Below are 26,496 nucleotides of genomic sequence, written 5' to 3'. Positions count from 1 at the left end.
ACACACACACACACACCCCACTTCAAATTAAAATGGGGGGGGGGAAATTCCACCGTGCTGCTTACATTCTTGCTGTATTGGGGTGGCTTTTTTTTTTTAAGAAATTTTTGTCGTGGTGAAGGTGTTGGATTGACAGCTCCCGGAGGCCTCTGATCTCAGAACTGGGACGCGTGGGCAGGGAGCTGGGGGTTTTATTAGCATTTCGCTTTTGCACACCAACCGTCCCTCCTCAGCCGTCACAATCCTCAGCCGTCACAATCCGGCGTAGCAGCAGGGCCCCCAGGCCCGCAGCGGGGAACGGTCAGATCGGCCCCCCAGAGGCACGCCGGCCAGAACACGTGCTCCGGGCCCCACCAGCGGGGAAAATGAACGCGCACCTCCACGTGTCCGGCCAGGCCCGGCAGCAGGAGGGGTTAGGTCCCCAACCTTTCCCCCACCGAAGAGTCGGCCAGGGGCCAGGAGGCGGAAGCGGGCCCGGGGCCGCACGTGGGTCTAACTGCGGGCTCGCTCCAAGTTCCTGCCCGCTCTGGGGCTCCCGGCCCGGGCTGGTCCCCACAGGCCTAGTCCGGGCCTCGTCCTCCGGGAGCCCCCCGAGACCCCCCACGGTCTCCGCGCCGCTCGCGCCCCGCAGAGGCGGAGGGCGCGGCCCCCCTCCCCGCGCGACGGCCGCCGCGCCGGGGGCGCGGATTGGCCGCCCTCGCGGCCAGGTGAGGCGCCCCGCCCCTCGGCGGCTCCAGGTGCGGCGGAGGGACCCGGGCCGAGGCCGGGGCGGGCGGCCGGGGCGCCATGGCCGAGTCCCAGCTGGGCTGCCTGGACGAGGCGCACGTGAACGAGCGTGTGAGCGAGGCGCAGGCCGCCTTCTACTACTGCGAGCGGCGGCGGGCCGCGCTGGAGGCGCTGCTGGGCGGCGGCGAGCAGGCCTACCGCGAGCGGGTCCAGAAGGAGCGGCTGCGGGACTTCCTCTCCAGCCAGGAGCGCCAGGCTCTCCGCGCCGCCTGGAGCCCCTACGAGGACGCCGCCCCCGCCGCCGCCCCCGCCGCCCGGGGCAAGAGCAAGGCCAAGGCCAAGGCCCCGGCCGAGCCCAGCGAGTCCCTGGCCTACTGGCCCGACCGCTCCGACACTGAGGTGCCCCCGCTGGACCTGGGCTGGACCGACACTGGCTTCTACCGCGGTGTGAGCCGCGTCACCCTCTTCACCCACCCCCCCAAGGAGGAGAAGGCGCCCCACCTCAAGCAGGTGGTCAGGCAGATGATCCAACAGGCCCAGAAGGTAGGCCCCACGCCCCCCACACCGGTGGGACCCCACCACCAGCCCCGTGGACCAGGCTGCACCTCGGAGGCAGGGCCTGGGGCAGGCCGCTCTGACCACCTTCTGGAAAATGGGCCCCGAACCCTCCCTCACGTCGTGGGGCTGGTGAGGCCTCTAGAGAGGATGGAGGTGAACGTGTTTGGCAAATTACAGGGTGCTGGACAGTCATTATTCCAGTGTCCAGAGGCGCTGGCTTTCCTCTGCTCTGTGCCTCTGTTTCCCTGTCGAGTTCCATTCTCTAGGGAAGAGTGGGGACTGTGGGGCCCTGTGTAAAAGGGCCACTCAGAGGTGTGATCATAACCTGTGTGCTGCCCAGGGATTTACAAAACATGGCCCTGGCCATTTCCTCCTTTGATCTTCAAAACAACCCCAGGAAGTGAGTGGCGTGACCTCCCCACCCCGACCCCAGCCGTGCTGCTCTTAGCAGGCCCCCCAGAGTCCAGGCTGGCCTGGCGGGCACACTCCCTTCTGGGCCCAGCACTAGAGCTAAGCAGCCTGGAATGAATGGAATGTATTCTGAGCACCTACTGTGTGCGTGGCTGTGACGAGCACTTGGACAAGGCAGGTGGTTGGACCCAGCAGCACAGGAGAAAGCTCTCTCTTATTGGTCTGCTCTGCTTGAGGGTTGAAATGACAGGATGCTTCCAGGGTGGCTGGTTAGAAAACTGGCGGGGCTCATAGGTTGTATGGCAGGGGGAAGATTTTAGTCTTTTCTCTGTGCCCTTCAGTAGGGGTATCTGGGTAGGGTTTCCAGATAAAATATAGGACACCCCATTAAATTTGAATTTCAGATCAACAATGAGTAACTTTTTAGTAGTATGCCCCAAATATTGCATGGGTCATACTGATGCTAAAAAGTTATTCGTTATTGGAATTTCAAATTTAATGGGGCATTCTGTGTTTTGATTTGCTAAATCTAGCTCCCCTACACTGTTGTTAAGAAACACCAGCAGACTTTGGTGCCCAGTTCAGAATATACACAGGAGTAGCTTGGGTTCACTGTTCTAACAACTCAATGCATGTGGTTGGAGGTGAACGGCCTGGGGAGGGAAGATTAACCCAGAAAGACCAGTGGTGGGGCTCCTCTTCCTGGAAGTAGATTGGCCACCAGAAGGAAGGGTTAATTTTTCACTGTTCGTATCTCCACCTCCCTCTCTAAGTAATTCCTCCTTGTCTGCGTGAGCTTTCTTTGTATATTGCGTTCTGCAAAACACAGGCAAGTTTGAATACAGCTTCCTTTGTTACAAAAGGATGTTGGTGACAATCCTATGCAGCAGGCTGCAGCTGGGATCAGAGGTCAAGTCTCATGATATACTACTAACGAAACTTGATTTATTAGCACTTAACATGTGCCAGCCCCCACTGTGCTAATGATTTACCTACATTGTCTCTTGCTTTTCACAACATCTGGGTGTGATGGGTATTTTCGTTTTTTTTGGATTCAGAACAGTTAACTTGCCAAAGGTCACATAGCTGGTAAGTGGCTGAGCTAGGATTCAAACGCTGAAGTCCTTGCTCTTAACCACTGTCTACCCTGCCTCACTGTTTGATGATGGTGCACCAGGATTAAACCAAGGAGCGTGAGTGGAGCTAGCCTGATCATAACCTGGGGTGCAGGTTGTGTACCCCTGTTACAAGAAGGGAGAGACAGGGCCCCTGCCCAGTGGGGCTTCTAGTCCCATGTGGGATGTTAGGAGTCTTCTGCGTGGTGGAGTGTTCTTAACTCTTTAAATATTTAACAACTTTAACAATTGTGAACCAATCTTATATGTGCATATTTAACCAGTAGTTCTTTCCTAAGTGCCTACTGTGTGCCAGGCACTAGCCATGGGAGGATATAAGCTGTGGCCTTTGCCCTACAAGAGTAAACTCAAATGGTAGAGGATGTGCTAGAAGAGTTTTTGAGGCTGGATGTGCCTAAACTGGGAGGGCTTCCTGAGAGAGATGAATTACAGAGTCGAAAGAGGAAAGAGAAGGAAACTGGAAGGAGCAGTTTCTCCATAAGAGACTCAGGAGCGGGAGCAAGAGATTTTTGCTTCAAAACAGCAAGCAGCTCTGACTGGCAGGAAGAAAGCTATCCTGGTGGGAGCTGAGTACTGTGTGGGGCCTGGTGCGTGGGTCCTAAAACTGAGTCCAAGGCAGTTGACCACCCCCCTGAAAGAAGCAGCTTCAGACCCTGTCTGTGCCCACTCAACTCCCAGGCCCACTGGGCCCCCACCCTTAGTTACTGCTGCTCACGTCTGTACAGCACCTGCTTCTGAAAGACCCCATGAAGTAGGTAGGGCAGAGAGGTTGATCCTGTTTCACAGGTGAGGAAACTGAGGCACAGAGAAGGAAGGGGGCTTGCCCAAAGGTCATGTGGTTGGTTATAGAAAGCCCCAGATCCCTAGCTTCTGCTCTAAAGGCTACACCCCCTGACCACTGCCTGCCCCTCACCCCAGCTTGTCCAACTGGCAGGCAACCTTCCATGGCCATTACATTAGCTCCTTCCTCCTTCCTTTTCACCCTGAGGGAGGGAATTTCCTTTGTTGCCACTGCGAGTCCGGCTGCTGCAGGCAGGGTGGGGCAGAGACACGGGTGATTGTGGAGGGGAGGCAGAAGGACAGACACACGTCCAACCGTGTGCCAGAGAGTTTCGTATTTTATCTCATTTAATCCTTGGAATAATCTCGTGAGGTGCTGTCCTTTTATTCCTGAGTGACAAACAGGAAACTAAGACTCAGGGCAGATGGCTGTCACTTGCCCACAGCCGCAGATCAGTGAGGGTTCTGAACCTAGGCCTCAGGGATATGGAGAAAGGAACCTAACTAGGGGACACTTTAAAAATATGATTAGGGCTTGGAGAGGAGGGGCAGAGGGTGGTGGCCAGTGAGGAAACAGCCTGTGGGTGTGGAGGTGGGACCATGTGGAATGGGAGGCAGGCCTTTGAGGCGGCCAGCCTTAAGTTGTCTGCTCTCTGGGCCTCTGGGCTGCACTGGATAGCCAGCATTCAAACATTCCCATGTTTACTTGTGGGATGGGTTATTTCCTGCTGGTTTTTTTCCCCTTGAGTGATCTGCTTATTTTAGTGTCACTGAATGATGTTCTTTGCTTCAACTACAGGTGGAAAGGGTGCCTTCAGGGACCCAGAAATGAGTCCTTGGCCTGTCCCACGCTGGCACAGGTGACCAGGGGAGGTTGCCACTGCTTGGGCTGCTAAGAGCACTGTAACTGCAGGCGGTGGACTTAATGCGAGACCTTGTGTAGACTTGGTTCTTATTTGCAAGGGCACAGGAGAGGACCAAACCACTGCATTTGGATGGGCTAACAATTGGGAAGGATAGTGCATCCATTTGGTTGCTGTACAAATATTTTGAGGTTTACTGTGTGCTAAGCACTTTAGGAGAAAACAGACATATAAAACACACCTCTGGTCTTAAATAGCCTAATCGTCTACTAAACCGTCATTATAATATAGTGTGATGAGTCCTTGACAGAATGTGTGGCAGAAGGGGCACTAACCCAGCCCCTGAGCCAGGTTAGGGAAGGACCTTTGATGCAGAGGACCTGTCTGCAAGCATGTCTCAACACAGCAGGGAGGATGAGCTTGCACCAAACATCCACCCCTCTTTGCACCCAGGCTCCCTTGTGACTGGTGGCATCCATTTCTGAGGCTGCTGGGCAGGTTTAGAGAGTATTACCTGTACTTCAGGAACAGAAGAAAACCTGCTGTCCCCCCACCTCAAAGAATGACCCTTGACCCCTGCATTCCTGGCCCACACCCAAATGTACCAGCTACCCAGCTCTTCATTGCTTATCACAAACTCCCCCCTTTCCTTTGAGCCTCAATAACCGTATAAGGCAGAGTATTATCCTCATTTCACAGAGGAGGCCTCTGAGGTCCAAAAAGGTGAAATGACTTATCTTCAGCCAAAGACAAGGAGATTATACAGCTTCCCCAGGTCCCTGGTCAGAATTACCAATGACACCATGAAGATTATAAACACAACCAGGAGAGGGAGGCCCCTGGACTAAGCAGCTTTGATTAACCCGGAGCTGCTCCCCTTTTTTCCTCCTGCAGTGGGAGGAGCAGGCCTGCCCGTTGGTGGAGGACAGAGGTGCATGGGTAGCAGGCCTGGCCCTACCCAGTCTCTGCCTGTTGACAGATTCGTCCCCTTTCCTTCAGGGCCAGGCTCAGATGCCACATTTTCCTTGGCACTTTATCAAATTTTCAATCCAAAAGTGACTTTTTGTTCCCAGATGTGATGCCTCGTTTGTGCCACCTGTGTGCCTGGCACACAGCTCGCTTTGGGAGAGTGAATTTCATCCTCGGGGACTGGGAGCTTTGGAAGAGCCGAGACCCCATCTTATTCCTCACCATCTCCTTTGCAGGGCCCGTACCATCACAGGCAGTCAATGATTTGTTTAAAAGATTGGAAACTGTCTCCTATTGGTGACCAGTCCCTCTGCATCCCTCTAGAGAAGGAAGTTTCTGGAGAAGTCTCCTGTTGACCTGCCTGTTACCCAGGGGACTCCTTTAATCCCCCTTGTAACAAGGTGTCTGGCAGCAGAGAGAAGAATGCTCTAATTTGTGGGGGCAGGGTGGGGGGTTGGGGAAAGGCTCCAGAGCAGGAGGCATGGTTGGCCAGGTTAGCAGCCCTGGTTAGAGGTCTGGGCAGCTGATGGGGTTGGACAGCTGGGTACACATGACCAGGGAGCATGGCAAAGTCTTGGAGTTTCCAGCTGGTTGTACCATGAGACTCAGCTTTGCAGGTGGCAGCCTTTGCCACTGAGTAGAGCCCACTGTCTTCCTCCACTGGCCTCAATCGGTGCTTCCCTCATTCAAGTGCATCCAGCAAATAGTACCAAGCACCTTCTCTGTACAGGCACCATGCTAGGTATTGGGATATAGACATAAAGCAGATGCAAAAACAAAAAACAAAAAAGCGGTTTACATATATAATTTTTTTAAGTGTTATTGGTTTGTGAAATCTGAGTCTGATAATTCATCATTAGCCACCTCACCACCTTGTCTGAGATCTGGTTCCAATACTTGACTTGCTCCTAATACCTTTCCCTGTTCTCCTCCCTTCCATCTCAGAGGGACAGTTGACTTTATCTAGAGCTTCAGAGCTGCCTTTTGAAAGTCTGATTTCAATGCACAGCACAAAAGGAGGCCTCTCAGGGCAGCTCATGACCTGCAGGTCTGACACACTGTCCCCCTCAACCCTTCTTCCCTCCATGAGCGAAGTGACCATTCCACATGGGCTCTGTTTCAAACACATGGGCAGTTCCAGAGACAGAGGCTGGTGGGTAATGGTGCAGCTGCATCTCCTGGGACTGAGCACTTCACAGCCCTTCAGGAGTCTTGCCCCAGCCTGTCCCACCTTCCCTGCCAAGCCCGGGCTCTCCAGCTGTTGGATTCTGAGTCTCTCTCCTTTATGCTCAATCGCTGATCCCAAGCCGGAATTTCTGAGCAGTGGAGACCCAGCTTCACGTCAGGGACAGAGGACAGGCTCTGAAGTTGAAAGGTCTCAGTTTCTGTCCTGATCTGGCCACTTACTAGCTGTATTCCTTTGGGTAAATCACTTCCTTCTCTGAGGCTCCTGACTGCAAAATGGGAGGATAATACTTAGATTTCTGAGTTGTTTTGAAAAGCAAGGGAGAAACTGTGTGTGAAGCCTAAGGATATGGAGAAAGTATTGTACAAATGTCAGTTGTCTTGGAAAGTAACTGCCGCCTTCTCTGTCTCCTCTCAGAGCAGGGGAGGGAAGTGGGGGTGCCCCAGCCAGGAGATTAGAGTTGGGGGTCACTTCTCCTTGTTCCGATTAGAGGCCCTGTGCAGGTGTGTTTCCTGTTTCCTCCTCTGAGTGAGAGGAGTGGCTGCCCATTGCCCCCCACCCCATTTATCTGTTGGCCTTGATTTGGTGGTGGAGTTTTGTCAGAGCCGCTGTCTGTCTGCAAGAAGTTGTGGCATCTGAATCCTCAGCCAAGGATCTTCTCTGGGATCTGCCATGGGCAGAGACAAGACAGAGAGGCGCAGAGGCTCCCCAGTTCCTAAACCAGGGATCCCCGAGGGTGTTCCCCTCACACAGTCATCCAGAAGGGCCTGACTGGCCACACAAGCCCAGCCCAAGACCCCAAGGGCAGTCTGGAAAGACTCCCCAGAACTAAAGCTTTCACAGGGTGGGGCGCAGAGGGACAGGCTGTGTTTCTCTCTTTGGAGCAGAGGGAAGGCTAGGCCTGGTTCCTCTGAAATCGGACACTTTGGGTCCCTGAAACTCTGAGGATGGGTATTTCCCAGGGAGTTCAAAAGTAGAAGATGGGGCCTCAGTAAAGGGGCGCATTCTTCATGACCTTCTCTTGGTGTCATAGCCACGTTTGTGGGGCAGTACTCTCAGGAGGCCAGGCCACTGCCAGGAGAAGGAGTACACAGCTGGGAGCCGGGAGCACAGGTGTCCCCGGTCTTGCTCTGGCTGTCTCTTTCCTTGCCCACCAAGTGACCTTGGAAAAATCATTTGACCTTGCTGGGCCTCCATCTCTGCATCTGTAAAATGGGGATAATTCTTGCCTTCTTGCTTACTTTCACAAGATTGCTCTGAGACTCTAATGCAAGACTATAAGAGAGCATTTTGAAAAAGATGAGTAATGTATGCAGATAAAAGGGATTTCTGTTATGAGGAGCTAACATTGTTGAAAGATAGGTGCTATGCGTGTTTTTTCCTTTAATTAATCCAACCCTCAGCACCTTGCAAGGGAACCTAGAGATTCCTAGAGGCTCCGGGAAAGCACAAGGTCATCTAACTCACATAGAGGGCTAGCTGGATTCTATCCAGGTTTGAGTTCAAGGCTTGTGTCCTGCAACAAATGCAGATTACCTTTGGGGATTGCCCCTTGGGGCCACCTCTTCCTTCAAACTGCCAGAAACAAAGTATATTTATTGCCATCCAGGCCCTGGGAAGCTCTCAGACAAGTTCCGGAGACAAACAAGTATAGGACTGCTGGCTGCTCTGATCTGTGTGAGTCAGGGAAAGGAGGGTTCTTTCTGCCTGGCGGCACTGGGGCAATATCACTGGGAAGCTGGGTATAGGTAGCTTCCAGGGACCTATATTGTCTTTTCAGTGGCCACTTTCTGGCCCTTGGGACTTGTGCCCTCACTGACAAGCTGAGACATTGATGAGATTCCCAGCCAGCAACCTCCCATCCCTCCATGTTCTCACCCCCGAGGATGCGGCCTCACCTGGGCTGGCGGCCAGATCCACCTCCCTTTTCTCAGAGTGTACGAGGCAGAGCCTGTTCCAACTGGGGGGGGTGCAGGGAGCAGGGCAGAGAACAACTAATCCTGGGGTGGGTACTGGCTGACCACCTGCCTCTGCTCCTGGCACTGTCCTGAGCCCCCACCCCCAGGCTGAGTCACTCTAGCAATCCCTGCTCTCCCCGCCTCACCACACCTCGCCACCCCAGGCACCATGACCAGTCAGCCTTAGCTGCCTTTCCCAGTTTTCTTTCTACTTCTCTGAAATCCGTGGAGTCTGTGGACTTGCTAATGATGCCAGAATCTTAGCCCTGGAAAAGAGCCTGTGGCTTTTCTAGTTAGTTATTAGTCTCTCTGGCCCTAGTTTCCAATAATTTGTAAGCTCATCCAGCACAGCTTGTACGGTGGTCATCATTCTGTTGGGCCCCTCGCAGTACTGTCTGGGCATGTGGGAGGCTCCAGATAAATGTTCTTTTTGTTCTGTTTTCTAGCAGTGAGTCAGCAGATGGTTGGGGCGGGGGCGGGGGCAGGGACCAGGGCTCTTTACCTTTTGGTGAGTCTTCAAGGACAGACTGTGAGTGTCCTTAACTCCTCCTCCCAGGAGAGTTCCCAGGCTGCCTGAAGAGTCCTCACATTTGCTCGTTCACGCAACATGTTTTACTGAGGACCTACTACGTACCAGGTTCCAGAAATACATGTGTAAAATGTGGACCCTGACCTTAAGTCCAATGGGGGAGATAAAAAGAAAATAAGTTGCAGTACAGTGGGGGCGGGTTATAGCTATTATTTATTGAGCTCTTAAATGCCAGACACATGCTAGCCCTTTTAAAATATATTATTTCCTTTAATTTTCACAACAATCCAGCAACTTTCCATTTTACAGATGACAAGGTAACACCACTGGTAAATAGTGGGGCTGGATGGGAACTGAGATGAGTCTGATTCCCACTGAGCTCCAGGGGAGCAGAGGCCTCCGGGGATTGACAGCTGAAGCAGCCGATCTGGAGGGGAGGGTGGGCAGAGGGCAGGTGTGCGCAAGGCTGGAGGCCTGGGAGTGCGTGGAATCACTTTATTCCTGTCACCCCAACGCCCTCCTGACTGCCTTTCCCAACCGGACCCCTCCCTGCACGCTCCACTTGCCTCTCTGGGGAACCCCCCCAGGTAGCATCACCTGGCAGTGGCCATGAAGTTATCCTTGCTGCTTCGCAGAACCTCCTGGGCAAACTGCCAACTCCAGTTGTCTTGCCCTGATGGGTCAATCAAGAAACACCTCAGTAGGTACTTCTTGAGTCGTGCCTTGCTCTGCCCACGTGTTGTATAGTGCTCAGAGCTCCAGGCCAGGAACCCAAACCAGCAGCTGATCCTAAAAATCGTTTGTGTATCTTCATTGGATTTTTTTTAGCAGCTGATTTATCTTCCTAATTACGTTTAGCTTTAAGCTAATGTTAAAATGAGCTTGCATTAGATAATTTTCACTAATTAACACCAACTTAGTGCCGGGGATGTCAGCCCAGAAGCACGCCGTGGGGCAGGAAAAGCTGGCCTAGGATCTTAGAAAGAATTGCTGTCTTACTCCCCGGTGGATCGCATATGGTTCTTCACGGCTCAATTAGTTGACCTTGCTCACGTGGGTGCAGTCTGTTCTCTTTCTCCAGAGAGAAAGCGGGGTCTCCTTTGTATGTCTCCTTCATCAACCTAGTTTGTGGTATGGGTGTCAAGAGTGACGGCTTCATAGGGTCAGGTCAACAGGCATGAGCCCCAGTGGGGCACAGCAGGGTCGGGAAGAGAGCTCTGCACAAAGGCCCAGGGGTCTGGGAGGGGAAGCGGCCTGGCTGGGCAGCGTTGGGCTCCAGCGGCTGCCAGTGCAGCGAGGGAGCCTGGTGTTTAATGATGTCTAATTAGTGAGGCTGAAACAATGTAACATGGCTACAGACAGACAGCTGAGAAGCCTCAGCTGACAAGGCACAAATGCCCTGCTGGTGGCGTGGGGGCAGCATGGCCTCCAGTGGAGAACAGGACCCGGTTGGTCTGGGCTCTGCTCTCTTGGTGGGCCAGGGCTCTGATCCAAACTGCTTTCTCCACTCCCCGAGGGCAGCCCCCCACTGCAGAGGGCTTCTGTTGAGAACATTTACTGTGTGTCAGGCCCTGTGCAGGACGGAATGACAGGTCTCTGTCCCCCACCTCCATGTGCTCAGACAGAGGCCTGAGCAGACATGCATCCTGGGGAGGGCACACGCTGCCCTGGGGGCTGGGGACAGAGAACGATCCTGGGACAGCCTCAGGGAAGAGTGAAGCAGGGACCTCAACAGGGAAAGGGCATCGCCACAGGGACAGGGTGGTGACAGCATGAGTCGAGGCACAAGGGCCAGAGCCGGCGGGTGTGTTTGGAGAACACAGAGAAGTTTATTGTCAGGGGGGAGTGGGTTGGAAGCACATGGAGGGTCTTCAGCCTGGCTGCGGGCTTGATTCTGTAGGTGGTTGGGGGCCAGAGTGTTTGAGCAGGGATATGTGTAGGGTTGTTATTGGGTCCCCCTGCCGAGATGGGGAAGGATCAGGACTGCGTTAGCTAATCCCCATCAAGCTGCCACTGAGCATCAAGCAGACGCCAGGCTCTGTGAGGGAAGAAGGGCAGGGGGGCCATCAGGGGCAGGCACCACACCAGATTCTGTCTAGGCATCATGGCGTTTCTTTGCATCCTCACAAGAACCGTGAGGCAGTCTCACTTTCCAGGGAGAATTCAGAGGGGCTAAATAACTAGCACATGGTTTCACTGCCAGTGTGGGACCCAACTCCAAAGTCTGTGCTTTCCACACTCCAAAACGCTCGGGGACTGTGGGGGTTTACTGAAATGAATCTAGAGTCCAAGGGTGGGAGGATGCAGAGGGGGTGGGGCAGAGCCAGGCAGACTGTCCTCCCCTGGGTGGTTGCGCTGACCTTCTCTCCTGGGCTCTCCTTTCTTTTACCCCAAGGAGCATAAACGGGAAGCTTCAGGTAAAGGTTTCTCATTTAGTAGTTCACACCCTACTGGTGTGGAAATTGGTGGTAATTCAGATGGGGCCTGTGGCAACCTTGACAAGAGAAGTCTGTGGTGTACCCAGAGCACTGAGAGCCCCAACCCCGGGGATGAGTCGTTTCCATCCTCGAACAGCACCTTTCTGTGCTCCGGTGATGGCTGTGCGGGTCAGGTTCCTGGAGCCCACCTGGAGGTCCTCTGCTCTGGTACTGCCCGCTCCGGCTGCTCAGTGTGCGGGTATAGACGCCCAGCATCGCTCGACGACAGCGCATGGTGCGGACTTTTCTTCTCTTAATTGAGCTGCCCTTCCCCTCAAGTCAGTTCAAGTTTTGACCTTTCTGGGGGTGTGGTGCTCTAGGCTTTAATCCCCACCCCGGGCTGGGCCTGCTGGGCACATATTGAGCAGAGGACAAACACCTCCACCTTGCTGTCTGTGCGGGGGTGGCTTGGGCTGCAGGCTCCCCAGGAGCTGGGCGTGCCCCACACTGGCTGTTCCTTCCCTCTCGCCCCCTCTCTGAGGTGGTGGCCCCTTTGTTCTGGGTTCCGTCTCTGAGAAAGAAGAGGGCACTGGCACGTGCCCACCGCTCACAACAGGCCAAGCCCTGTGCTTCTCGTGCCGCCTGCATTATCTCATTTGAAACTCAGAGCAACCCTGTGGAGGCATCGCCTCCCCATATTAATGAGGAAACTGAGGCTTAGATTAAATGGCTCTCAAGGCCACACATCCAGTGAGACTTTCTGCTTCCAGAGAGTATATTCTCTTCTAGACACCAGCCGTTACTCAGTGATCCATCCACCACCTGCATTCCGATCAACTGTGGGAGCGTGTTGTTCCAATGCGTTTTCACGGGCTTGCTGAGTCAGAATCTCTGGGGAAGGGGCCCAGGAATCTGCCTATTCAATAGGCACACCCCCACCACCACTCCACCCCAGGGGATCCTTTATACGCTGAAGTTGACAACCACTGCCCTGTAGACCTGGATCCCACTCTTTGGGGAGATGAGAGAAGGAGATTCCACTGTCAGAGATGTCTGAGCCGGAGGCTGGCTGGCCGACCGAGCACTGCCCTCCATGGGAAGGGAAGGCCTGCTCTCTGGTCTCTGACAGACTGACTCCCCTGGGCTGCTAGACAGATGGCTATTGTGGGAGGTAGCAGCTTGACCAGTTTAGGGCTTAAGGTGAGGGGAGTCAGCCCCGTTCACCTTGTAGCAAGTCGCTTTAACGACCCCTCATAACTACACAGCTTTTTCGTGGGATTCCGTGGGCGTGATCTCATCGGAACCTCCCAGCAGCCCTGGGAGGAAGGCAAAGCAGGCATTTCCTTTCGAGGGGAAAGTCGAGCCCCGGGCTCGCACGGGTAATCGTTGGGAAAGCGGGGACTGGAACCGCTGCTGTGGCTTGGGCAGCTCCCTTCCTTTGTTCCCCAGGAAGAAGTGGCCATCACCAGCACACCCCTGAGATCAGCAGGCTTGGCCTGTGGCCTCCTGCTTTCCCCACCGTGGAGCTGAGCAAGAAAGGGGTGGATCTTTGCCAGCAACTGCAGCCACACCTGCCCCAGTGCCTAGAGCTCCACGTCAGCAAAGCTGGGGAAACCAGTAAAGGAGGGAGTGGTATTGTCTGTCTCCACCAGTGCATCCTGGTTTTGTGTGACTGAAGGTGGCCTGGGGTCCTAGTCAGAGTAGATCTGTCCCCAGAGCCTGCTATGTCCCTGTTGTCTGGGGGTGACAGCTTGGTGTTGTAGACAAGCTCAGGACTGGGGTCAAAAGCCTGGGCTTTAGTCCCGCCTCTGCCAAGACCCTGCTGGGTGGCTTAACCTTGGTGCTGGGCTCTAGCTGTTAAGTTTCCTCCTCGCTCTGACATTCTGTGAGTCTGCAGTGTCCTTTAGTGCAGGGGCCAAGTGCAGAGGTCAGCCTGTGCCCCGCACGTGGGCATGGCCAAGGTGCTTTGCAGCGCTGACATGCCCCCCATCACAGGGAGGACATGCGCTCTTTTTGTGACTTCCACAAAGGTGCCTGCTGTATGTGCGGGTGGCCTGATGTCCTTGGTGCGGACTTCTACCTCTTGGTTAAGTACTGTCCTTGCTCATGGGCTGGCTGCTCCTTCAAGATCTTGGGTGGGTGGAGTGGAGGCAGAGAGATCAGACCTTGGAGCTGTCGCTTAGGCAGCAGTCCCAAGAGGCACCAACTTCTTTTCCCTTCTCTGCACCCTTGAGGAAGAGCTTCAATTCTCCCTTCCAGCAAGATGATCTAACCAGGGATCTTGCTCAGCATTCATTTGTCTGTTTTTTTTCTCTACCCCAGTGCCTTGTCATTAATGAAATAAAAGAGAGATCTACAAAGCTACATTCACACCCCGCAAATAAAACAACAGACATGAAACAACCTCCGTTTAGACATTTGTTCCACAAACATGGAAAACTGACTTTGTGTTGAGATGTCCCCCAGGGTGGAGATTCTGAGAGAAGTCAGAGGGTCCCTGCCATCAGGAGCCCACAGCCCAGTGAGGGACAGAGCCGTTCAGCAGATTCTACGACAAAGTGTCAAGGAGCTCTGCTGTTTACATGGAATACAGTGTGGGCAGGAAGCAGGGAGTGGGGAACATTGTTGAGTGGAGAGAAGTTCAGGAAATTCTTGGCTGAGTCTTGAAAAATGCACAGATGTTTCACGGGGTACGGAAGGGTAGGAACAAAGGGACTCGAAACTGCCTGATATGTGTGGTGGTTCTCAAAGTGGGGGGTGGGGGGCGCAGGACTCATTTATCAATGTCCACAGACGTTTTTGGTTGTCACCACTTGGGGTGATGCTACCGGGATGCTGCTAAACATCTTGCAATGCACCGGACAGCCCCCCACAACAAAGAACTACTGGCCCCAAAAGGTCAATAGTGCCGCAGTAGAGAAACCCCGTGTTAGGGTAACTGGCGGTCATTCTGTGCTGCTGAAAACAAGGGCAGAGATGAGATGGCCCAAATGAAACTAGAGAGGAGGAAAGGGCTGATCACAAGGCCTTCAGATGCTGAATTCAGGAGTTTGGACCTCTCTCAAGGGCTGAGGGCCCCACAGGTTCACCAGTCTGTTTTGGGGGGGGTCATCGCTGTGAAGAATGAATTGGAGGGCAGAGACGGAGCAGGAGAGACACTTAGTGAGGAAGCTATTCCAGAAGTTGGGTAAGAAATGAGGGGGGTCTGAGCTAGGGCAGCAGAGCAGTGGGAACAGAAAGAACTTCACCCAGAGAAGGTGCACAGAGGGGTGGGACCTGCCGGACTCCGTGACCGATTAGATTTGGTCAGTGGGTAGAAAGGGGGAAGCCTTTCTCCGGCTTCTGGCCAGGGTGACTGAGACGATGTTGATTTGGGAGGCAGGCGAACGCGGCTCTGTGGGGTGGAGATCCAGTGGAGCGGTGGCTGTGTAGTCTGGGTCACCTAAACACAGCAGGGATGACAGTCCCCGGCTGTTTTGAGCAGAGCTGCCATGGTGTGCAGGGGGAAGGTGGAGCCCTTTTCATTATTTTTGTAATCTAATGGTAATTAAGGAGTCCAGAGAGAGAATCCAAAAAGCTGGCAGTTTAATTAGAGTCAAATGACAGATAGAGGGGAATTCTGAGGCTCCCTATCCCTCCCCCCTGTTCCCCCACCTCCACCCCGTCCCTCCACTGAGGAGACCTTGAACTAACCAAATGCCCGATGAGAAGTGTTATAGCATCAGAGCCTCTTTGCTGGTGAGCCTGCGACAGCTTCTAAACACTCCTGCCACTGCGGATTAACCTCTCTCCCCGGGTGCTGCACATCAGTGGGTACCAGGTAAAGGACCCTGGGAGCCAGCCAGGAGGAGGAGGTGACTCTTCTCTCCTGACGAAATCTGTCTCCCTGGGTTCTGAGCTGTGACGTCCTTCTTTTGAAACCCGATTTTCCGTTTACACTGGGAGTCTTGAAGTTAGGTTTGGCAGGGAGGATCATGTGGCACATTGAACACTGGAGCCGAGGTGGGGGGTCTGATTTTCCTGGGCCCGATGCTGTGGAGCTGAATGTCACGCGGTGCCCTCAGAGATGAAAGCACAGGGTAATTATCACTTCTCCTCCACAATGAGATTGCAGGAGTCTGCGAGCAATTGATTTTTTTCCCTACTACAGATATTTCATTGTTTAATTGGTAGTGACGGCTGGCACAGATGGCTGGCTTTCACCAGGGTGCTGCAGACCAAGCCTCCTGAAGGCAGGGCCCTCGGGACTCTGTCTCTCCCTCAGTTTGTGATCCTCTCACATCACATCCTTTGGCAGGTGAGGGCAAGGGCTGGCCTACTCCCTGCTTGCTTTTTCAGTTACAAAACAAAAGCGGGTGTGTGGCTCTAGAAGCGCTTCCATGAGCCAGTCAAGCTCTCCTCAGTGATATATAGAGAGTGACTTTAAGCTGGATACTGTGGAGAGTTTGGAAATGAGCCAGCAGTGGACTCTTGGCCTCAGACAGCCCTTGGAGACCGGATATCAGGAGCCCTACAAGATGGTGGGAAGCCATGTTCCAATGGAGCGAGGCCTGAAGTGTCATGTTAAAACCCTCCCTGGTCCCACCCCAACCTCACTGTACCTACCCCGTACCCACCCTGACCTGCTCCAGGCAAACTGTTGTGTGTTGTGTTGTTTGTTCTGGACCTCAAGTGTGGAGCTGACTGTGAACCTCCTTTCATGGTCCACTGCCATCCTCAATCCATGGAAGGCCCCTCTTACTTTATGTTTGCCTCCCCTCCCATTCTTTCTCCATCTATAGGCAGCCACTCTGATGTATTCAGTATATGTCCTTGGATATGTCTGTATCCTTGAAAACGTGCAGTGTTATTTTATGTAGAGTGTTCTTATTTACATAAATGATATTAGGCTATAGATCTCATTCTCTAACATTTTAAGTCAAACTATCCATTTTAAAAAGAACTATCCAAGTTACTGCACATAGAACTGGTTCATTGCTTCTGTGCTACAGAGCACTCTGTCGTGTACATTCCTCACCCATTCTTCTGGAGATAGGCATCTAAGTTATGCCAACTCCTTGCTGTCCCAAAGAAAGCTACAGAGAATATCTTTGTTCCTGCCACCTTATAGACCTGTGCAAATATCCACGAGGTTCCCCAGGTGCAATGCCAAGAGTGGCATTGCTGGCTTGTAGTTATGCACATCCTGAAATCCACTGAGCTCTGCCCAGTGCTCTAGGGAATAACTGCACCAGTGTCCCTTCCCACCAGCAGTGAATGAGGGTTCCCCTTTCCTCACATACTAATGTTTAGAATTATACAACTTTCTAATTTTTAGTTAATCTTATAGTTATAAAGTGGTATCTCTCTCTCTCTCTCTCTCTCTCTCTTTCCTTTAATTTGAATTTTTCTGATTACTAAGAAAGTCTGCTTCTCTTTACGTACTTATTAGCCATTCAGGTATCTCCTCTAGGAATTACCTGTTCATATCCTTTGCCCATTTTTCTAATTAATTTCCTGTCTTTTTCTTGCTGATTTGCAGGCATCCCTTGTATATTATTAACTCCTTTTGGTTGTAGACATTGCAGATATCTTCTCCCATCAGTTACCCTTGTCTATGGCATCTTTCTTTGAACAGAAAATCTCTAATTTGTCAAATGCATCTTTTTAAATTTTATTTGTTGTATGATTTGTGCTTTTGGAATTTTAAGAAATCCTTTCTTACCTGTGTCATGAAGATATTTTCCTACATCTCAAGGATCACGTTTAGGTATTTAGCCTACCTGAAATTCACCTTTATATGGTGTGAGGTAGGGATCCACCTTTATTTTTCTTTATATAGTAAGCCAATTTTACCAGCAGCATCTATTAAACAGCATCCTTTCTCCACTGAATTGTGATTCTACCCCTATCAGACTTGAAGTTTTATGTATGTATATAGATACATATAGGTTGCTGGTCTCTCCATGCTGTTTCATTAGTCTATTTCTTAGTTCCTTCCTACCTCAGTACCACAATTCTTATTACTATGGCTCTGCAGTATGTCTTATTATCTGGTAGGACAAGTGTCCCCTGTTAGCTTTTCTTTTTCAACATTGACTTAGTTATTGTGGATCTTCATTCTGCCTCACATCTTAGAAGTATTTGAGTTCCTCAAAAAAATTTACTGAACTTTCATTGGAATTGCATTGGATTTTATTAATATGGGGAGAATTGGATTTTTAAAATATTAAATCCTGTTATCCATGAACATGATTTATCTCTTCATTTATTCACATATTTTTAAATGTCCTTTAGTAGAGTGTTCAAAATTTCTCCATAAAGGTATTAATTCCTAAACACTATGTACTTAAGTTACAATTTTGAATGGATCTTATTTTCTATTCTTTTTTTTTTTAGTTGATTATTGCCATAGTGGAAGAATGCTATTGATTTTTATAAGTTTTTCTTATATCTAGCAATCTTGTTGAATTCTCCTATTAATTCTAATGGTTTTCCTTTGCATTCTACTAGGTTTTCTATAAAAATATCATCTCCAAATACTGGTAGTTTTGTCTCTTCTAATCTTTCTCTTACTTCTTTTTCTTGTCTTATTGCATTGGTCAGGACCTCCAATACTTTGTTGAACAGCAGTGGTGATAGTGAGTATTCTTGACTTTAAAAATGCGTCTAAAATTTCTCTATTAAGTGTGTTTCAGGTGGGTTTTTAGTAGATAGCCTTTATCAAGTTAAGGGAGGTCCCTTCTGTGGCTAGTTTTTTGAGAATTTTAATCACAGATAGGGATCTAGTGTTATCAAATACTTTCTTTTTTTTAGCTGAGGAGGATTTGCCCTGAGCTAACATCTGTTGCCAATCTAACTCTTTTTTTTTTTTGGCTTGAGGAAGATTAGCCCTGAGTTAACATCTGTGCCAGTCTTCCTCTATTTTGTATGTGGGTCACCGCCACAGCATGGCTGATGAGTGATGTAGGTCCACGCCCAGGATCCAAACCCACAAACCCAGGCCACCAAAGTGGAGTGTGCTGAATTTAACCACTATGCCAGGGAGCTGGCCCCTATCAAGTACTTTTTAAAACTTTTAAGATAATATATGATTTCCCCTCCTTGACCCCATAAATGTTATAAATTAAAATAATACATTTTCTGATGTTGAATCATCGTTACATTTCCAGGATAAACTTTACTTGATTATGCTGTATTGTGTTTAATTCACTTTTAATGACTTATCCATGTTGTTTTTATTTTCAAATTCATCAATGTGTAAATGGTCTTAAAATTTTTTTCCCATTTTTACTATTTCTTAAATAGTAAGAATTTCCTTAAAATTTTTTAAAAGTAAATATTTCTGCAGTTATCTCTGTAATTATTTACTTAAAAAGCAAATGCATCTATAGTTATTTCTCTTTTTTCATTCAGTATTTTGTTTGCATCTCCTCTGTTTTTATCAGTCTTGCTAGTTTGCCTATCTTGTATAATCTTTTTAAAAAAAAATTTTTTTTTTATTTAATGTTTCTAAAATACCTTACAGCTCTGCCATCTCTGTGAGGCAGTATAATGCAGTGAAATGAAGACTCTGGGGTCAGACATACCTGAGTTCAAATCTGCTACATGCTAGCTGCTTGACCTTGGATACGTTACTTTGTCCCTTTGGATTTACTTCCTCATCTGTAAAATGGGAGTAACAATCTTCCTCATTGTGAGGATCAAATTAGAAAATGTACCTCAAGCACCTGGAATGGTGTGGGGCACATCAAAAGTGTTCAGTGCATCTTATCCTTGTCCTCGTGCCTTTGTTTGTGTTGTGGTCTTTGCCTAAAATGCCCACCTCCTAGGCCCCTGCTAGCCCATGTGGCACCTGTATGCAGATGAGAAAAAGGTGTCCCTTCCTCAGGCAGGCACAACTTCCACGCGCCTGCTCAGCCCATTGTCCATGTGCGGTGCACAACTTGCAGACCCATGCCTGGCAGCCTTGCCTACTTCCCTGCTCAGTTTTTCTCCCTGCTTATTTCTCATGGTGCCCAAGGCTGCCCACTCTTCAGGTTGCAGCTTCCTCTGTGAAGCCTTGTTCTACCCTGGCTGGAAGTAATCAATTAATCTCCCTCCCTCCCTCCATCCCTCCTTCTCTTCCCCTCCCAGCCTTTGAACTCACATCAAATGTCATTTGTGCATCTTTTAAGGCATTTATCTCATTTTCCTTATGTTTTAGTTATTTTTTGAAAATATCTTATCGTTCCAGGTGGATTAACCCCTTGAAGTGAGGGATTATAGTTTATTTGTCTTCAGATCCTCCCTCTGCTTGTGGAGCTGGGTAAATGTTACTTGTAGGAATGATTGAGTATTAAATGCAGGAGCTAGGAAGAGCCTTAAATAATATTGTGTGAATGGTGAGAGGAGTGGTCTTAGAGGCAGGGGTAATGGTAGAGCACACGTGTGAAGGCGGTGGTGATGATGATGGTGACAATGATGGTGATGGTGATGGAGGGTACTGCTTACTGAGCTTACCATGTGCCAGGCACTGTGATAAGTGCTTTTGTGGTTTCTCTCCCTAAGCCCTCATGACAACCCTTTGAGAAAGGTGCTACTATTAGCTCCATTTTGCTGCCAAGGAAGCTGGGGCTCTGACGAGTCACCGTTGGAGTTGGTACACGAGGCCTGGTCTGCCCGACTTCAGAGTTCAGGTTACAACCACAAGCTGACCCTCTCCGCCATACAGTGGTTACCATTTACTGAGGACTTACTACATGCCAGGCATCATGTTTGTTGCTTTACAGACATTGTCTCTAATCCTGATGGCAGATGTATAAAGTACAGGGTATCCCCACTTTGCAGATGAGGAAACAGAGGCTCGTCGAGGTTCAGTGACTTGCCTAAGGTCACATAAATAGAAAGTGGTCATAACCAGATCTCTCTGACCCCAAAGCATGCCCTTTCCTCTGCATCACGTGCACAGTTCTTGGGGCCAACAAGAAAACCCTGCCTCTGGAGCAGAGGAAGGTTTGTGTAGGAAAATGGAGGATGCTAAGGTCAGAAAGGCAGATCTCCCTCAGGCTGCGGAAGGCCTTGCCTTCCAGGATGGATAATCAGAACTGACTTTGGGAAATCAAGAGTCCTAGGCAGTGACCTTGATTTGAGGATGGAATGGGATGGCCTGGACGCCTGGAGGCCGGGACAGTCTGAGCTAACTGGAGCTCTGGCCGGATCTGTGCTCAGGGAAGAACAGGGGTCTGCACAGTAGCAGGGAGATCCAGTACCCCAGGCCTGCAGAGAAGGTGGTGGTAGAGCAGATCTGCAGCTTGTGGAAAGGAGTCCATTCCGTGCCTCTCAGTGATCGCACCTTCTTGAGCCTGCTTGTTTCCCTAGGGCACCAGGACCGACTTTCCTTTCCCCTGATAACGGCTTCTGAAGAGCTGCTGGAAGATCCCCAGGGGGGCCGGTGGGGGTTGGTTAAGGATGAAGTACCAGCAGCGTGGCCTGCACCCTCAGGCGTTTCCCAGAGCAGAGAGCCCATCTCCTGAGCTCAGGTGTGCTCCGAGGTTGGTGGGGAGGTGGGGAACCCAGGAGTGGTGCAGATGGGGTTTTTGACTCTTGGCCACCAGTTACCCTGGGCCCAGCTGGTCCTCTCAGGGCCGAGATGTGTCTCTGTAGGTGTGCAGTCACGGCGTTCCTCACAGGTGCCTTCCCCGTCCAGGTCGTTGCTGTGGTCATGGACCTCTTCACGGACGGCGATATCTTCCAAGACATTGTGGACGCTGCCTCAAAGCGCCGAGTGCCAGTGTACATCATCCTGGATGAGGCAGGCGTGAAGTATTTCCTGGAGATGTGTCAGGGCCTAGAGCTCGCTGACTTCCGTATTCGGGTAAGTTGTACCACTCGGGGGCCGGGAGGGAGGGCAGGAGATGAGATGGAGACCACTTCTGCCCCTTCCTCTGCCTCCTTCCCAGTTCAGGGCTCAGATCATCAAGATCTTGAACATCAAGATCTCAACCCCTTTCCTTCTGTCTGAAACCTTGCCTCGTGAACTGATAATCCTAAATTACATGCCCAGCTTAAATTTTATCCCAAGGCTGCTGAGGCTAAGGAGGCACTCTGGCCCAGCCCTGGGGTGCTCAGCCTGCAGAGTCACTGCCAGGGTTAAAGCTGGGGCTGTGGTTCTCTTCTGGAGAGCTTTGGGAGCAGGCAGGAACCACCGTGGGCTTGTCCCCGCCCAAAGCACGATTTGCGGACTTCCTCCTGCCCTCCAAATGGGGTTCCGCTTGTAAGGCCACAGGAAGCAGAGTCTAGTGCCGACAGGAGCCAGCAGGCAGGGTCTCATGGACAAGTGGGCTCCTCTGCCCAAGCAAAGACTTGGCTCAGAGCCTCATAGGCCCCCAACCTGTGTGACGGTGCGTTTCTCCTCTTCTCAACAGAACATCCGTGTCCGCTCTGTGACAGGTGTTGGCTTCTACATGCCCATGGGCAAGATCAAGGGGACCCTGTCATCAAAGTTCCTGATGGTAGATGGTGAGAAAGTAGCCACTGGCTCTTACAGGTGAGTTTTGCCAGGTCAGAGAAGGGCCTGGGAGGCCTTTATTCATGGTAATAAATGTTCCTGTTCCAGAAGATGCTGGACTTGAGCCTCCATAGTCACTAGTTTAAGAGGTATTGTCTGATCCCATAGCAGAGAAGAGCCTCCTGGCCAGTCCCTTCCCTCAGACTTTCTGGCTACTGGATTATTCCAGAAAGAGGGTCAACTCTTACTGGGCATTCAGCACTTCCTGCCTTTCATGGTCCACAGCAATCAGTTGCATTTTGAGGCTAGTTGTTAGGTGAGACAAGCAGGAAGCAGAATGGACCAGATCTGGGAAAGAAATGTGAGAGTGTGGCGTGGAAGGAATGTCTCCCAAATTCTGATTCAGAAGTAAATTACCAGGAAGATGAGAGACTGCATCTGTGCAGTCTCTGTCCCTCCAAGTAAGTTAAAATTTTAAGTAAGGAAAAGAGACCAGGGCACATGAAACAATTAATAAATGGCGTAAGTCTTCTTACATGGTTCAAGTTTGGGATTTGGCAGACGTCAAGTGCTCTAAAAATTCAGAGATGCATCAATAAGTAATGGAATGATATTAACAACGATAGCAGCTGCAGTTACTACTCATTAAATGTGTTTGTGCCAGGTTCTGAGCTAAATTTTTATATATGTTATTTTACTTGATCCTCACAGCAACTCTGGCTGTAGCCCCATGAGCCCCGTTTTACAAGGCACACAGGGTAGAAACCAGGTTTGAATCCAGGCCTGACTTCTCATGCCATAGCCCTGCACCCACCGCCTGCCTTTCTGCATTCGAGGCCCAGACCTGGAAAAAAGAGGATTTGGGTTGGTGGAGGGAAAGCATCCAGTGCAAAGGCCCGGAGGTGCCTTCCACCAAGCGGCAAGGCATCTGGCCTCAGTGGCGGATCAGGTTGGGGCGGGGGCAATGGGTGTTGAGATGGGCTTGCCAAGGGGCTGCTGGCAGGGCGAGACCACAGGCCTGGGCACATGCATCTTGTTTTTCTGTTCCCAGGTTCACCTGGAGTTCCTCCTACGTGGACAGGAACCTTCTCCTCATCCTGACAGGGCAGAACGTGGAGCCCTTCGACGTGGAGTTCCGGGAGCTATATGCCATCTCCGAGGAGGTGAACTTGTACCAGCAGCTGGGCCTGGCAGGAGGTGCTGGCAGGCTTGGCCTTAACTACACCTCCACTGTGGCTCGAAAGCTCATCAACCCCAAGTACGCCCTGGTGTCAGGCAGCCGCCACCCACCGGGGGAGATGATGCGCTGGGCCGCCCGACAGCAGCGGGAGGCCAGCGGCGACCCAGAGAGGCAGGAAGAGGGCAGCGGAGGCGGCGAGGCAGCCCAGCGCCTAGAGAGCTTCCTGAATGACCTGGTCACACTGGAGCAGGTGCTGCCCTCCGTGGAGCCCGTTCCCTCGGGAGAGCTGATTCGGAAGGATGGCAGGGTGGTCTCTCACCTGCATATGGACCTGAAGCCCAAACCCCGAGAGGCTCTAGCCCGTAACGGCAAGGGAGAAGCTGCCAACGGAGAGGCCACCCCAGCCAAGGAGGGCAAGCGCTTTAGCAGCAGGTTCTTCAGCCGACGGGCCAAGAGGCCTGCAGCGCCCAACGGCACAGCCAGCTCCCTCTCCACTGAGACCTTTGCCGAAGTGGAGTTTGTGATGGGGAAGAGGCCCAACGAAGGCTCCAGTGCCGACATCTCAGGTGAGCCCTCCCGCCTCTGGCCCAGTGCCCCCAGGCCCCTGGCCCTTATCGAGGAACGGTGCCTCATATCTGCAGAAAGGCAGCTTGCTGGCAGGGAGAGAGCAGGAGCTCTGGGGTCAGACAGTCCCCAGTTCCCATTTGCTCTGGCCTTCATCTACCTTCTGGCCTGGGGCCAGCCGCTGCAGGTCTGAGTTTCAGTTTCCTCCTCTCTAAAGGGGTAGAATGGTGCCTGCCTTGCCCAGCTGTTCTGAACGGTGGGCCTGGGGCAGTCTGAGAGCTACGATTACTCCTGTAGAGGCTTGGACGGTTTCTCCTTTGTAAGTGAAGTAGCAGAGGCACAGCGCAGCTGAGTGGCAGGGCTAAGGCTCGACCCCCGCCTCTGAGTCTGGGCTCGTTCTAGCAAACTTTGTTCTTGGCTGGTTCACCTATCATCAGGACCCAACCTGGTCAAACACACCTGACCCTCACCTGTGCGCCCCAGTGCCCCGACCCACTCCCCTCATTTCTGTGGTAAATAGTTTGACTTGGTTCCTCCCTGGGTTTGTTTGATGAGTAGTGTTTGCCACGCTGCTTCCCTCTAGGAGAGATGGTTCCTGGTGGTGGTATCTTTCTGGCTGTCTCCTTGGAGTCCACTAGAGATCCTGGCCTTTATCTCTCTCTCTGGAGCAGTCTCCAGTGTGGCCTTTCCAGAGGCTGATGGTGCCAGCCAAGGCTGCTACTGGTGCCTTTTCTTGTGTCAGCATCTCTGGGTCAAAGGAGTTCTTTTTTTTTTTTTTAAAGATTTTATTTATTTATTTATTTTCCCCCCCAAAGCCCCAGTAGATAGTTGTATGTCATAGCTGCACATCCCTCTAGTTGCTGTATGCGGGACACGGCCTCAGCATGGCCTGAGAAGCGGCGCATCGATGCGCACCTGGGATCCGAACCCGGGCCGCCAGCAGCGGAGCGCGCGTACTTAACCGCTAAGCCATGGGGCCGGCCCTCAAAGGGGTTCTTTGTTGAGATTTCTCCCTCTGTGGCTGTAGGGCTTTGTAGCAGTGAACCTGGGCTCCCTGGCTGGCTGGGTAGTAATGGCAGGGCCTGAGGTCCCGTCCTGGGCAGCCTGAGTGCTTCCCCAGCTTTGACCTTGAGAGCAAGGGTCACAACTGTCTCCCACTCTGCTGATTCCCCAGCCCTACTACAGAGCGTGACACACTCAGTCTGTGCTCCTTCAAGTTAGGATGGGCCTGGGAGTCTCCGTGCATTTGGGCATAGCAGGAGCACAGTGCTATAGCTCCGTTTGGCCAGGAAGCATATATGCAGTGCCTCCATGTGCCAGAACCTTCACTAGGTGCTTTCCCTCTCAACTGGCCCTCACAACAACCACAGAGGTGGCAGGTGGGAGCTCGGAGAGGTGAATTAAGTGGTCTCAAGACACAGTAAGTGGTAGTGGGGCCCGGACTCAAACCCAGGCCAGGGCCCATGTCCTGTCAAGGAGAGGGGTAGCTGGCCCGTCCCATTCCCCCTGGGATTCCTGGCTCCCCCAACACCAGATGCTGCTGCTGCTCTGCACCTCTCGTTTGGAGGAAGGGTTGCCATGGTGAACACCTGGCAGGGAAGGGGCGGAGGAGGAGCCCAACCACAAAAGGGGCTGTTTGGAGTCCTGACTGGAGGTGAAGTGGAAGCTTTCTTTTCCTTCAGCCCCTCACCCTGAGGTGCTGTTTCCATAGAAACGAAAGGCCCATTGTCTTGTCCCTTCCTGCTGCCTCTCCTGAGTCTCTCTGCATCGGGTTCCCCTGCTTGGATGACTTGGATGGTCGCTGCCACTGCTGCTGCTCTCTGAGTGTTTGCACATGGTGCCCAGGAGCCAGCCAGGCAGCCCCGGACAGAGCCCAATACCCAGAGAGAGAGAAGAGCAAGCACGAGAGTGTGCTGGCACATAAATTCAGGAAGGTCTGGGGGATGCCCAGCAAGATCACCCTATTCCTTCTCCATCCTTTAGAAGAAACACAGAGTGGCCTCACCCAGCACAGTCTCTGCCCACCTGGATGGGCATCCAGTACCCGAGGGCCCGAAATTCAAGCCCCTAATGAGAGCTTTCCTCTCCCTGTTGCTTTCTTCCCTCAAAGGCAGGGCAAGAAGGGGGACTTCTCTCCCCAAAGGCCCTTTTTAGCGGCCTCTAGCCTCCCAAACATTTGACTGAGGCTGGGCTGTCTCAGTGCCTCCTCTCGGGCAGCAGAAGCTAAGTCAGGAGGACTCTGTGCCAGAGGGTCAGGGTCAGCGTGGGGGCCCCAAGGCTGGAACTGGTAATCCTAGTACGCTTGGAACTGTCGTCTGGGAGGAAATCCCTTTAGCTGCTACCTTAGGGCCGCATCCAGGAAAGGATCCCTTTCCTACAGTGAACTTTCAGAACATCATCAGAATAGACATGGTGTGGATCTCAGCTCCCAGGGCATCAAAGCACTCCCCATACCTGGACACATCCTTTTACCTCCCGGGGCTGTTTCCTGGTTGAGAAGAGGTGGGGGTGAGCCAGGGAGGGTTTCCAGGTCCCTTGGAGCTCTGATTCTGACTCTGTCCCTCCTGACTGTCTCTGCTGCCCTCTTGTCAAGGGAGAGTCTGGGCTGATGACAGGGTGGGTGAAAGAGAGAAAAACAGGCTGGGCGCTGACATCTTGTAAAATTGCTTGATAAGAAGTATATAGTTGTCAAACAGCATGCAAATTTTTGCAAACCCAAGTATGGCCCTTGGGAGAACCTTCGGAAATCCC

General features: G+C 51.8%; 1 protein-coding gene across 1 annotated transcript in view; it reads left to right on the top strand.

The window, feature by feature from the left end:
* Positions 1–751: 751 nt before the first annotated feature.
* The window catches only part of SACK1F (scaffolding CK1 anchoring protein F), a 35,938-nt gene continuing 10,193 nt past the window's right edge, over positions 752–26,496 (top strand). Inside the window, exons 1-4 of the mRNA XM_004437882.2 lie at positions 752–1,269; positions 21,201–21,368; positions 21,919–22,040; positions 23,053–23,747. Coding sequence (XP_004437939.1) covers positions 787–1,269; positions 21,201–21,368; positions 21,919–22,040; positions 23,053–23,747 — 1,468 coding nt within the window. The 5' untranslated portion in view covers positions 752–786. The remainder of the gene's footprint in view (positions 1,270–21,200; positions 21,369–21,918; positions 22,041–23,052; positions 23,748–26,496) is intronic.

Source organism: Ceratotherium simum, chromosome 25 (genome assembly GCF_057802395.1).
Source record: "Ceratotherium simum simum isolate JZ-2026a chromosome 25, ASM5780239v1, whole genome shotgun sequence".
Lineage (NCBI taxonomy): Eukaryota > Metazoa > Chordata > Mammalia > Perissodactyla > Rhinocerotidae > Ceratotherium > Ceratotherium simum.
This window is presented reverse-complemented; position numbering and strand designations above follow the sequence as displayed.